Raw genomic sequence first — 13,305 nt, 5'->3', positions numbered from 1 at the left:
AGGAGAGGAGAGGAGAGGAGAGCAGAGGAGAGGAGAGGAGGAGCAGAGAGGAGAGGAAGAGGAGAGGAGGAGGACTCCCTTCCAATCCACCTGTCCGGATTCTGTCTCGTTAGAATCGGTTTCAGCCTTGACTGTTTCACGTCTTCAGCTTCATATTTACTAAATGTCTTTTGGCTGAAACATTAAATAGCGCCAGTCAATCAGCGCAGAGTCGTCTCATCACATCAGGCGCGCGCTCTCTCTCTCTCTCTCTCTCTCTCTCTCTCTCTCTCTCTCTCTCTCTCTCTCTCTCTCTCTCTCTCTCTCTCTCTCTCTCTCTCTCTCTCTCTCTCTCTCTCTCTCTCTCTCTCTCTCTCTCTCTCTCTCTCTCTCTCTCTCTCTCTCTCTCTCTCTCTCTCTCTCTCTCTCTCTCTCTCTCTCTCTCTCTCTCTCTCTCTCTCTCTCTCTCTCTCTCTCTCTCTCTCTCTCTCTCTCTCTCTCTCTCTCTCTCTCTCTCTCTCTCTCTCTCTCTCTTCTCTCTCTCTCTCTCTCTCTCTCTCTCTCTCTCTCTCTCTCTCTCTCTCTCTCTCTCTCTCTCTCTCTCTCTCTCTCTCTCTCTCTCTCTCCCAAACACGCACGCACTGAGCAAGTCGTTCGTGGAATTTCACGAAATGTCGCCTGTGTCTGCATCTCAGAGCTTCTGACAGGCAGACAGGCAGACAGACAGGCAGACAGACAGCAGGCAGACAGGCAGGCAGAGCAGACAGGCAGGCAGACAGGCAGCAGGCAGACAACCAGGCAGACAGGCATCAGGTGAAACACGTGCAGCCTCCGCGGACTCTTCTTTGTTTCCTCTGCTGGATCTTTCGCGTGCACAAATAACTTGCGTGTTTATGTCGCAGCTATTGTGGTGGTGCTTCTGTAAGTGCGCGCGGGTCTGCATTCCCGAAAAGAAAACACACGCACACGCACACACACGCGCGCACACACACACACACAAAGGGATCGCTGCACGAGAAACTTCACGGGAAATCCGCCTCTTTAAAGATCCATCAGTGGAATACCGCGAAGATGCGCGTGGATTGTTAAACACGAGCTTTCGGTTGCGGTTTGGTGAAAGGCGCGGAGCCTGCAGCGGATTTACCGGTCCGGTGTCACGCGCACTAGAGGTACCGGAGCACCGAGCTTCGTTCTGCCTACCTGTTTACCCCCTCTGCCTGCGCGCAGGTACCCTAAAGCCCCCCCGGCCACAGTGGCAAGGGACAAATCTACCTCCGGCATTCCTCCATACCCCGGCACGCACGCACGCACGCACGCTGCTGCTGCTGCTGGATCAGTGTAATGATTCCCTGAATTGCGACGAGGCGCACAATGATCCCGCAGAAACCCGCGCCAGCGCCAAGCGCAACTTTTCTTTTGCGCTGAATCGGATCCGCGGACATTATTTCTGCCTCTGCTAAACGCGTTACGCGCTTTAGACGTGTTGATAATCACGTTGAGAAATATCCGGGGCTCCTAAATCGCACTGACAGCACGCACAAACGGAACACGCGCAGAGACGCTCGGGAGCGCGTCGTACTCACGATTTCAGGGGGTTCTGTATCGCTGTGGCCATTTTGCTGTAGTGTGATGGACTACAGCGCCGCAGAGCCCTTTATTGTACATGCAATGTAGCAGCTATTTCAATTTCATTCATTCTCTGGGGCTGCGGGTGCAGCGGGCAGCCAATGGCAGGCAGGAGCGCCCAGTGGCAGCTTTGGGGAAGTGTAGTCTTTTACGCGCGTCAAACGTGAAAGCGCCGGAGAGGAGAGCACTACAAGTACCAGCGGCGATGCGGTTAAAGGGTCCACAGTCCCGCCTCGGATTGTAAAGGCAAAGCCCCCCCCCCAGTTCTGGATTTCTATTTAAAAAAAACAAAACCCGTCTACAGTTATGTCGAGGTTGGGTCTCAGCCAGGCCCGTCTGTCAGCCGGAGGACGGGTCTGACTGAAGATGCTGCTGAGTCCCAACATCATCACACCGTGGGGGCAGCCTGATGGAGGGATGATAAATACATCATAAAAGAGAAGACAAAACGGAGAAATCAAATATTTTTCTTACTAATATGATCTCTCTCACTCACACACACACAAACACAAATATATATATATGTGCACGCGCGTGTGTTTTGTGTTCTTTTTTATTTTTATGGAAGCAATTCTTAATTCCAGAAATACACTGTTATTTTATAAAACACATGAAGATGGTGAACTTCATCCTGCAAATGAAAAGTATATTCTAAGGGAAATAAGAGACGAGCTTTGACGCAACGTTAATAGGCCCATTGACAATCTCATATTATCTACTACTGAGCGTCTTTAATTATTCATTCATCAGGGGTGATGGGTTGAGAGTCGGCCATAATTGATTATTTTAGACATTTGTCTCTCTCAATCTCCTATCCCACCAGGCTTTTCCTTCCTTCCTTGATTCCTTCTCCTTTTTTTCTGTCTGTTTCCAAACTTTCTTGTTTGTGTCTATTTTGCATGCAAGTAAATGTGTTAATTTATAATGTCTCCAACTTTTGACAATTTCATCCGTCAGGTATGTGTGAGGTAGGTAGGAAGGAAGGGAGAAGGGAATCAGCCCTTGGATTTCTTTTTCCATGACTTCTAGGGCAGTGCGCCTCTCTGAAGCCATTCAGTGACATGTGATATTTATAGATCTGTGCTAACAAATATTTAATGAACATTAGCAAGCAGCTCTAACATGGCAGCACTGTTCTGGTAAAATACTCTCTAGAAGTAACACGATTGTTGATTCCTCAGACTTATTACAAATAAAATTATAATTTAAAATATTCCTGATTTTCAACTTTGCGTAAAATCTTGAAACAAATACATGGACTCGGATTTTAAGCTAAGTGTTAAAAGGCGCAGAATGTAGACCTACAGAGAATCTGTGACTCCTTCAAACGATCTAATTTAAAATTTACGATTCTCTGTTTTATGGAGTTTCTTGAATGAGTTTTGTTGTGTTATTCCACATTTTGATCACAGGGTGGCGCTAATAGACAAGTTAGACAAAAAACGATGAGCGTCATTACGTCACTACGTGCGTCCTTCTTGGCTCCTCCCCCGACGCGTCGGCCGCACACGCGCTGATGTTGTGGTTGACGCACTGGAGTCCTGCGTAACTTTCGCGCTTACAAACATGTTGTACGTAATTAAACGAGGATTTCTGATGAAATAAATGGAGACTGAGTCAATCAGCCCGGAGAAGGGAGCGGGGCGTCCGGGGAGCGGCTCGAGCTTCCTGCTGGTGGACGAGCAAGAGAACCTCCAGGTAAAGTTAGCTAGCCGCTAGCACGTAGCTGCTAAACTAGCATAGCAGTAATGAACGTTGTCATGAAGGAAGCTAGCTACTCTTATACGATCACATATATGGAAGCTGCCTTTAAGTTAGCTCGATTAGCTTGTAACGCCTGTTGTCGTTCTGTCTAAACGCTGCAAAGTGAGCTTTTGAGAAATTATTCGTTATTTCCATTTGTTGATGTATCAATAAATCGCGTTTAGCTGTGTCGTCCGGCGTATTTAGCCCTTTGGACATGTTTTCTTTGACTCGCAATAACTTAAATAAGGAAACAAAAGCAGAGAAGCAGAGCAACTCATGAATAAAGTCCCATGTGAGTCACACACAGGCAAGAACCCTGTCTTTGTGTTGTTGTTATTGCAACAGTGCAAAGTGCAAGTAACAATCATTACTTTATAGGAATCCAATTAGCCTGTGTGTCACGTACATCTAAGGGAGAAATAAAGACTCAAGAGGAAATTGCTTATGATTAAAGTCTTCTTTTAATATATTTACTCAGAACACGCATAAGCCATTTCCTTAATGTGTCTGTAAGGCTCTGCATCAATCAATGCGACATTGTTCCCACAAATTCATTCGTTATTTCACTGATTCAATTAGAGGAGTTGCATAAAGACCTGTTATTTGGAGGATTCGATCATTCGTTAACGGTTCTTCCTCCTTCACAGGTCCATGATGAGTCTGAGTTTGTAGACAGGCTTGGGTGCGGCGACGTGTCCGGAGTCAAGGTCCTCTCAATCTTTGGGAATACCGGCGATGGCAAGTCCCACACGCTCAACCACATTCTGTTTGGTGGTGGGAGTGTGTTCTGCACCTCCGAGTCCCCCAGCTCCTGCACAGTGGGGGTGTGGGCTGCATACGAGCCCACCCTAAGCCTGGTTGCTCTGGACACCGAGGGCCTGTTGGGGGCTGCAGCCAATCAAAACCAGAGGATGCGGCTGCTGCTGAAGGTAGTGTTGGTGCCCTCTGGTTGATTTTTACATTGTAATGTGAAATCATTAATAGCAGGGTGTGTGTGTGTACAAAATAGTGCGTTGCATTTACTTTGCCTGCATCACATAATGTATTTCCTCTGAGGTATTTTGTTATTTAGCGTCCCCAGAGCCCAAGGATCAACTCATTATTTCCCAAGTCGGGCATGGGCCCATCTGGCTGGGAAAAGGAGGGAGATGTTACGTGATTGTTAGAAACCTGTGTTAGCTAAACCTGTGTTAGCTTTCCTTACCTCATTATCCATGTTTCCTGTAGACCTATCACGGACATGCTCCTGTCTGTCCCAGCTCTATACACGCGTCTTTATTTTCCAGGTGCTGGCGGTGTCCGACATCGTAGTCTATCGGACGCGGGCGGAGCGCCTCCACAACGACATGTTCGTGTTCCTGAGCAGCGCCTCGGGGGCCTACCTGAGGCACTTCACGCCGGAGCTCAGGGCCCTCTCCAGCCGCTGTGGGCTGGACGTGCCTCTGTCTTCTCTGGGGCCTGCCGTTATCATCTTTCAGGAGACCACCCATACCCAGCTGCTTGGTCACGGTAGGACCGGAATGAGGCGTGTATCCTGTGTGGAATCAGCAACGCACACAAGTACTCATTCTTCTGTTCGTCTCGTGTGACTCCAGGTTAGTTGTTTCGCTCTCTTGTAGATTCGAAGGGGGGCAGTCACGCTGACACTTTACTCCAGAAGCGTTTTCATGATCTGGCCTTGGCTACGGAGGCTTTCAGCTCAGTGCAGTACGTCGGCACGCAGACCATCACACCCCCCACTGACTACAGCAGGCTGCTGGGGGCTGTGAGGCAGCAAGTAGAGAACACTCACACACGCTCCCCCCGTCAACCTGGGATCGTGTTTCACGCCCTGGAAGTAAGTGGCGGATCAGCAGCGTCTACGATGAATCGCAGAGAGAGGAATGATCTCCTGGTTGCATCTTCCTCGCCCCCGGCCGTCATCACCTTCCTCTCTCCGTTTCTAAGGCCCTGAGTGAGCGTTTCTGTGGGGATCTGTCGGATGAGATGACCTTGTACTCCTTCTTCCCAGATGAATACTTCACCTGCTCTGCTGTATGCCTCAGCTGCAAGTAGGTTCTAGAAATGTCTCGGCTGGTCTTCCTCTGTTCTGGAGGTAAAGGTGGGCCTGAATTCTTTGCTCACTCCTCTGTACCACTGAAAAGGTGTAAACCTCATATATTGTTTTTGTGCATGCCTGTTTTGTTCCATAACCTTTCTTTCACCTTTCAGGGGGGCAGAAACGGAGATGGTCATTGCGACTCTCTCCGGATCAACCCCCCCCCCCCCTTTTTTTTTTTTTTTTTGTCCACCTACGTTGTACATATTATGTGTCTTTTTAATTTATTGTTATTTTGCACCTGTGGATTAATTTATTTTTATTTTATTGTTTTTTTGCATCAATTGAGTAATTTAATATTCGTTTTATTGGTATTATTAAATGTCGATGATTTATGTACGAAGGACTTTCAACGGAAACAAGACCGCAAGGGCTTTTTAGAAATGCTCCTCTTAGACAGGATGTTTGACTGTAGTACAGTCAAACAATAGAATGTTGGAGCAGTACAAGTACAATCAAACAGTAATACATATTATTGTTTGACTGTACTTGTACTGCTCCAACATTCTATCTAATAAATATATTCATCATCTTTCAAATGGGATCATAAAAACAAATATATATATATATTAAATTAGTTTTTAGGATCTTATCTGAAAGAAAGTTTATGGAACAAAACAGGCATGCACTAAAACATATACATAACAATATATATATTGTGACAGTATAAAAATCTATTTTGTCTATGACTGTACGGCACCTATGTCAAACTCAGGGCCCGGGGGCCACATCAGGCCCGCAAGAAGGTTTTCTACGGCCCCTGGGATGATATTGATTTATTATTAGAACCGGCCCGCAGATCTTTTACATTTCCCACAATGCAACGGTCATTAGCATAACAGTAAAGTTAACTTTCAGATACCCATCAAAAATGGCAAAACGGAAGGTGGACACTGAGAACCGGGGGTTTCAAACAAGGTGGGAGTCGGAGTCCATGTTCATGGAGGTAGCTGGAGAACCTGCGTCTTCTGTGTGGAGAAAGTGTGGCGGTACTGAAAGAGTATAATCTGAGACGACATTATGAAACGAAACACGCGGACAAAAACAAGAATATGGACACGGAACAAAGGCTACAGAAGGTTGAGGAATTAAAACGAGGCCTCAAATCTCAGCAGGCTCTGTTCAAAAAAGCCAAATCACAAAGCCAGGCTGTTGTCAAGGGCAGTTTTATTTTGGCAGAAGAGATCGCTAAATCAGCCCGGCCATTTACAGACGGGGATTTCATCAAGAACTGTATGCTTAAAGTTTACCCAGAAAAAAGCGACTCTTTTTAAACGTGAGCCTGAGCAGGAACACCGTTCAGAGCGAGTAGACCAGTTGTTCATCAATCTAAAAGAGCAGCTTGACGATATGCGGCCATTTTAACATTTATCAATGAGCATTTGATCAGTCCGGCCCTCGGCTTGTAGCTACATGTTTTATTTGACCCTCCGTCCCCTGCTGGACGGGGTTTGGAACTATCTCCTGTCTCCTTCTGTTCCTGAGCTTCCTGGACGCTTATGATTTCTTTTTATCTCTCCTACGAACCATCCAGTCGTCCATTACTCCGTTTCTCAGAAGAGTGTTTCACTTCATTTGGCCTTGAAGACTTGGAAGCAGGTCAGATGTCCATTTCGACATTCTCCACTCTTGGAGTCAGCGGCGTCGAACCGTGCTCCACCTCTATTTTGGATGAAATGAGCTCCTCCTGATCAGAATATTGCGAGACGTGGTTGATGCGCTTTTTACCAGCCAGATGACATTTTGTAAAAAAGAAAAAGAAAAATCAGTCCCAGCAAAAGGTGGATTTTTATTTCACCTACCGGTTAATAGAACGCACATTTGCTAATAAAGAACCGCGTTGGTTGTTGCAGGATGAATCGCAGAGATGGAATTCATTCTCACAAAGCAGGAATATGTTGTTGATCTTGTGGCTATTAGCCCCCCCCCCCACAGAGAAACGGAGCACTGTGAGTGGGATCTCGTCCTGGATTGGTGGACTGACTGCACACCTTGTCTCCTCTCTCTGTGTGACACGCATTGATGTCGAGCATTTGTCTGTCTGGTTTCTAGCACTCGCTGTAAAAATGGCATGAACCACCTGAGGGACCGCGTCCCCCACGTGGCCGATGGACTGTGCCAGTATGCGCACCAGTACAACAACAAAGTCATCATCTGTAAGGTGAGAGCGGCTCCAGACTTCAGCCCCAAAATGTAGCATTTCATATGTGATGTCGTCTTTCATGTTGTGTTCCATTTCTCTTTTATATTATTTACCTTTTTAGATATGCTTTTAATATTGTGTTGTTTTTTTTCATTGCTCTTGTTTTCAGCGATGCTATGAGGGCGGCAGAGAGGTGATTGTCGTGCCCAAGACATCAGCTTCCAACGACAACCCGTGGCTTGGACTGGCAATGTATGCCTGGTCAGGGTATGTGCATACACACGCACACGCACACACACACACACGCACGCACACGCACGCACACACACACACACGGCCTTCTCACATCGGCTCCCCTCCTCTCTCCCTCTCAGCTACGTGTTGGAGTGTGTTACCTGTGGTGTAATCTACCGGAGCAGACAGTACTGGATGGGAAACCAGGATCCAGAGAGTCGTGTTGTGCGATCAGAGGTCAAACATGTCTGGGAGGGGGTGAGTACTGAGCAGGGGTGGGATTATGCACCGCTTCTATACGTGTTCCTCAAGGACAGGAAGTGATGAGCTCTCTCGGCACTTGTACTTATACTCTGCAATTAGTTTGTCTCCTGTGGAAAGTTTTCAGGAATCTAATTATAATAATTAGATTCGTTAAGCGGAATGACAACTTTGATAAAGCAAACATGTGGCGTAACGTTGTTTGTTTGGTAGCTCTGCCGTGGGAGTGGAACTGTGTTGATCGAACCTTTTAGGATGGAGCCGTGAAATAGAAACCTGAGCTGAATATTCCCGTCTGGTGGAATCTCTGTTCGATGTTTACGACGACGTGGAAATGATTCCACAGAGATACACCTGTGGGGGGGGGCGGTCCTAAAACAAGTCATTTACTTCCTCCTCTTCATTTTCAGTCGGACACCTTTCTGACCACCCACCAGAACGCTGCCCAGAGGGTCCTGGACGGGATGAATTACATGATCCAGTCAGTGTCAGAGTACAGCACCGGCCCCACCAAAGCTGCGACTGCCTGGCTCACTGACCGGGTGGCGCCGCCGTACTGGAGACCCAACGCAGAGATCGCTGTGAGCGGACTTGCAGTATCACTCCTCGTTACTAAGACGACATCCCTAACATCAATCAGCCAATCACGCGTCTCCCCGCCAGGCTTGTCACGGCTGCCAGAAGGTGTTCATGGAGGCGGAGAGGAAGCACCACTGCCGGTCATGTGGGGAGGGATTCTGCCATCCCTGCTCCAGCCACAGGATGCCGGTCCCAGAGAGAGGCTGGGGCAGCGGCCCTGTCAGGGTGTGCCAGACCTGCTACCGACAGGGGGGGCCCGCTGACACCAACAGCCGGGGTGAGACACCAGCCAGGGTCTTTCTTTACTTGCATAAATGCAATATTAATGAACGAGAATTGAGCATGAAATGAATTGTCACGCTAGCATTAGCATCTTTCCCTGCTAATTAGCTGCGACCGTTCAGAACTGACTTGTTCTTCAGTGTGTAAGGTGGAGCCTCGAGGCCTGATAGCTCGCAGGGTGACCGAGGTGGCCCAGTCCACACTGGACCTGGTCTCCACGGCTGTGGACTACCCCCTCTGTGAGTGTCTCTGCTGGGCTTCTACTACAAACACAGCCGTCCCTGTTGAAGGGCTCATTATAAATACTATAAGTACTGTCCTGTACTCCACTCAGGCTTCGTGAAGGATGTGGCTCGGCCTGACTACTGGGTGCCAGATCAGGACATCACCCAGTGCCACCAGTGCTCCGAAACCTTCACCCCAGCAATGTCCAAGCATCACTGCCGGGCCTGTGGACAGGGGGTGTGCAGCCAGTGCTCCACACACACCAGAGCCGTGCCCTCCCGAGGCTGGGATCACCCGGTGAGGGTGTGCGACGGCTGCCACGCTCGCGCCGATAGTCTGTGAGCTTCATTAGCCGGGAGGGGCTCTTCCTGCACCCCCTCGCTCTTCTTCAGGGGATTCCAGTTCTGCTGCTCCAAAAGAACGCAGGTGGCTGATCGTTCTGCGCTGAGTGGCAGAACAGACGTGAGCTTGGTTTGGAATGACAGGAAGTCAGCACCGATGGAAGTTCTTCTGACCTCGGTTCAGCCGTCCTCCTTGTCTGCCTTCCTGGACCAGCTGATGCTTCAGCAGTTATGAGGTAAAAGTCACTACAAGCCTACTAAAAAAGCTCTTTAAAAAGAAACGAACAAATGGAAATACGTTTTTATCTGCCTTATGGGAATCTGAAAATGAAGATCGGCAGGCCGGCGCTCCTTGACTCATGCAGGTGCAGTTTTCCTTCCTTGCACATCCTTTTACAATTTGAGTCATTTGTAAAGGAAAAGGGCGGCACCAGGAGCAGCAGGGAGTTTCAGCGTGTCGTAATGCGTAGGGAGTTCGTGGATCTTAAACACTCTTGTTCTTGTTTTTATCCTCATGGTCTTCCTCTAAACCGCCTCGCTGTCTCTGGGGTAAGGAAGTTCCGGAATGAGAGGGAAAGCGTAAAGCAGGTGTGTGTGCCTTCATGGAGGTCGTTATTCCTAAAAGCCTGGAAAGTTTTCTTTCTTTTGTTTTCCCTATTTGAAACGGCAGCGAGATGATTTGCGCCCAAGCTGCAGAACAAACCGTGCAATCGAGAGCCTCATAGCTCAACTCTGTAGCCACAATACGAAAAGCAGAACTGTATTCCAGACATTCCAATCACTGTGGAGACACATCTGCGTTTTTCTGGATTTACCGCGGATGCTTCTGGAGAAACGGTTTATCGGGACCAGACTTTACACTGGGTGATTTTTATTTTTTGGATATTTGAAAGTGTCTCAAATGATTTGTTAAGTTAAATGCAAATTATACTCTCTGATGGACAATTCTAGAAGGATGAAGAGCATACCAGAATCATTGATGCAGATTTTCTCTGTCTAGAATAATTCGCTCTGTGCTTTTCCTTCCATTAAAACCTGTTTTTGTTGTTTGTTTGTTTTTAAAATCAGGCTCGTTCAAATAAAGAAAACAATCCCAGTCTCGTGTCTCCAAAAATGTTTTCAGTCACTTTGCTGCTCGCGCTTCTAATCTCTGCTTAATTCTAAGTGGTCTCTAATCTCTAATGCTTGGGTGTTACTAAACTTCGAGCTGCACACGAGAAGCTTTTCTTCTACTCATCTTCTTCAGCGGTGCCTGCTTTCCTTTTGTTTAAACCTGACAGATGATTCGGCTCATTCTCGACTGTTTTGTGATGAGTCGTGAAATACTCCTTAAAATAGTTTGAGGCATGCCCATTTGTTCCGAGCTGAATTCATCCCGTCGTCTCCGGACGGTCCCAGCTTTATTCCAGCTGCCCTCGATGCTGTGATCCATCAGAGGACGTGTCGTTCTCCAGGCATGTGTCCACCAGACGGAGGCGCTTCCGCTGGAGCGGCGTCGCTGGAGCGGGCGGTGTTTCAGGAAATGCTGGGAATGTTACCAGGAACAGATGATTACATTTTGGTGATGATCCAGAAGAGATCCTGGATTCTGGATCACTTTGACATTTTCATTAACATTGCAGTTAATAGAGCTTCAAGATGTGTTCAACAATATTGATTATTAACCGATGTTTATGGAATGTGACACAGACCCCCCCCCCCACCTGACTATCTCACCAATAAATTTCATCTTGATCGGATCCAGAATGGAGTCGGGCAAAATATGTAATTGTAACATTGAAAATTGCATTTACGGATTAAAAGCATTTGAAGCATCAACTTAGACGTGATGTGAGCTGGTAGTCTTCACTGATGAAGGCTAATGACGTCACACCTTTCCTCCTGTTACGTGTGCAGAGTTCTTGGTGATAAACATCCTGTTGCTCTGATCCTGTTGGGTTGAGGAGGTGAGTATGGATCAGGCGTTAATCGTAGCTGGAGTTATTACATGATCATTGATTTCACAACAGAAGAAGAGAAACCAGCTTATTGATCTGTTCCGGGCCGGATGACGTCACGCAGCCAGTTGAGGCGTCTGGTGCTGCTGCACGAATCCAGTAGCGCCAGTGCAATCTGACGCTCCATGCTGTGATGCCTTATTCTCACACAAGGGGGCGCCACAGGTGCAGAAAAGCGGCGGCTGCGCCCCTGACCTTTCCACGAGCCCACCCACTGTGAGCTGCCCTGCGTGATCCTGACTGTTGGGCTTATAGAGCTGTGACATCCTCTGTAAGATTACACCATGAAATATCACATCCATACGATCGATCATCGGCTGCAGCATGTTAATAGAAGAGGGCCTTCCTCACATTATTGATCATCTGTCGTCCACGTGGAGCCGAACAGCAAGCGAGGAAGCGGTTCGGCTGCTGACTCAGCGGTTCGGCTGCTAACTCGGCGGTTCGGATGCTGACTCTGTGGTTTGGCTGCTGACTCAGCGGTTCGGATGCTGACTCTGCGGTTTGGCTGCTGACTCTGCGGTTCGGATGCTGACTGTGGTTCGGCTGCTGACTCGGCGGTTCGGCTGCTGACTCGGAGGTTCGGATGCTGACTCGGCGGTTCGGCTGCTGACTCGGCGGTTCGGCTGCTGACTCGGCAGTTCGGCTGCTGACTCAGCGGTTCGGATGCTGACTCGGCGGTTCGGACTCAGCGGTTCGGATGCTGACTCGGCGGTTCTGACTCAGCGGTTCGGATGCTGACTCGGCGGTTTGGATGCTGACTCGGCGGTTCGGATGCTGACTCAGGTTCGGATGCTGACTCGGCGGTTCGGATGCTGACTCAGGTTCGGATGCTGACTCAGCGGTTCGGATGCTGACTCAGGTTCGGATGCTGACTCAGCGGTTCGGCCGCTGACTCAGCGCTCTGTCAGGCCTCGGCCTCCTCCATTTTAGCCTTGTTAGCTGTAGCACATCAGACAGCAAAGCTCCTCCTGCTCTCGTGTTATAGCCGATGGATGGTTTCCATCACTTCGTGGGCGCTCTGGGGGACGTGGACAGTGAATCTGGCGAGCAGAGCGTGTTTGTGTCGCTCGGGGCAGCGATAGAACTTCTCTTCCGTCCTCGACCACAACAAACCGCTGTCAGCTGGAGTCGAAAGAAAACATGAAGCACCAAACGACAAGGAATACTAACTTTGGTAATCAGGGTTGGAAGGAGTATCAAACACACACACACAACCTGTGGATGTGGGGGCTCAGGGCTGCCACATGCACATGTTTTGTCCAACACGTCCCACAGACGGTCGATTGGGTTGAAATTGTGGGGTCCAGGTCAACGTCTTCAACGCGTTGCGGCCCTTAAACCGATCCACTCCACGTCTCCGTGGGGAGCTGGACTGGGGTTGCACGGGGCGTTCTGATTGGTCGTTCTGCTGACAGCTGTTTGTCCAGAAGCAGTGGGAGGGAGACTTTCCCCGCTATTTGTAACACAATAGCTCTTCTGTCGGAACAGACAACCCCAGCTGGCCTTTGCCCCTGTGTGCCCCAATGAACTCTGGGTAGCCCTGACCCGGTCGCCAGTTGTCCTTCCTTAGGCCCCTTTAGCCGACCAGTAACGCCGAACCAACCTGAGGTTTGTCTCTTATCAGGCGCAGAGCTGAAGGAAACAACAACCTTTATAAATGCAGTGAAGACAGGGGGAGCATTCATTGGGATCATAGCCCTCTATTATCACACACACACACACACACACACACACACACACACACACACACACACACACGCTCTTGTACACAGTTAGCTCAAAGTGCTCTGC

General features: G+C 48.6%; 2 protein-coding genes across 2 annotated transcripts in view; one reads left to right on the top strand and one right to left on the bottom strand.

The window, feature by feature from the left end:
• dpf1 (double PHD fingers 1) overlaps positions 1–1,671 on the bottom strand; it is a 41,076-nt gene extending 39,405 nt beyond the window's left edge. Inside the window, 2 exon segments of the mRNA XM_068745881.1 lie at positions 1,563–1,629; positions 1,632–1,671. Of these exon segments, the coding sequence (XP_068601982.1) occupies positions 1,563–1,629; positions 1,632–1,671 (107 nt within the window).
• A 1,539-nt stretch (positions 1,672–3,210) lies between these two features.
• si:ch211-11n16.2 (zinc finger FYVE domain-containing protein 1) lies at positions 3,211–10,610 on the top strand. Its single transcript, XM_068745825.1, has 12 exons — positions 3,211–3,303; positions 3,999–4,280; positions 4,638–4,860; positions 4,971–5,188; positions 5,299–5,402; positions 7,502–7,610; positions 7,762–7,859; positions 7,967–8,084; positions 8,498–8,668; positions 8,751–8,943; positions 9,071–9,187; positions 9,283–10,610. The coding sequence occupies exons 1-12, from the start codon at positions 3,211–3,213 to the stop codon at positions 9,513–9,515; spliced, it is 1,959 nt and encodes a 652-aa protein (XP_068601926.1). The 3' UTR covers positions 9,516–10,610.
• The last annotated feature ends 2,695 nt before the right edge of the window (positions 10,611–13,305 follow it).

This window comes from Brachionichthys hirsutus, chromosome 11, assembly GCF_040956055.1.
Source record: "Brachionichthys hirsutus isolate HB-005 chromosome 11, CSIRO-AGI_Bhir_v1, whole genome shotgun sequence".
Taxonomy (NCBI): Eukaryota; Metazoa; Chordata; class Actinopteri; order Lophiiformes; family Brachionichthyidae; genus Brachionichthys; species Brachionichthys hirsutus.
This window is presented reverse-complemented; position numbering and strand designations above follow the sequence as displayed.

Excerpts from the sequence above, each read along its gene's own strand:
- si:ch211-11n16.2 (XM_068745825.1), top strand. The coding sequence starts at position 3,211 with ATGGAGACTGAGTCAATCAGCCCGGAGAAGGGAGCGGGGCGTCCGGGG. Across the intron at positions 3,304-3,998 it reads ACGAGCAAGAGAACCTCCAG|GTCCATGATGAGTCTGAGTT; the intron begins GTAAAGTTAGCT and ends CCTCCTTCACAG. Across the intron at positions 9,188-9,282 it reads GGCTGTGGACTACCCCCTCT|GCTTCGTGAAGGATGTGGCT; the intron begins GTGAGTGTCTCT and ends TACTCCACTCAG.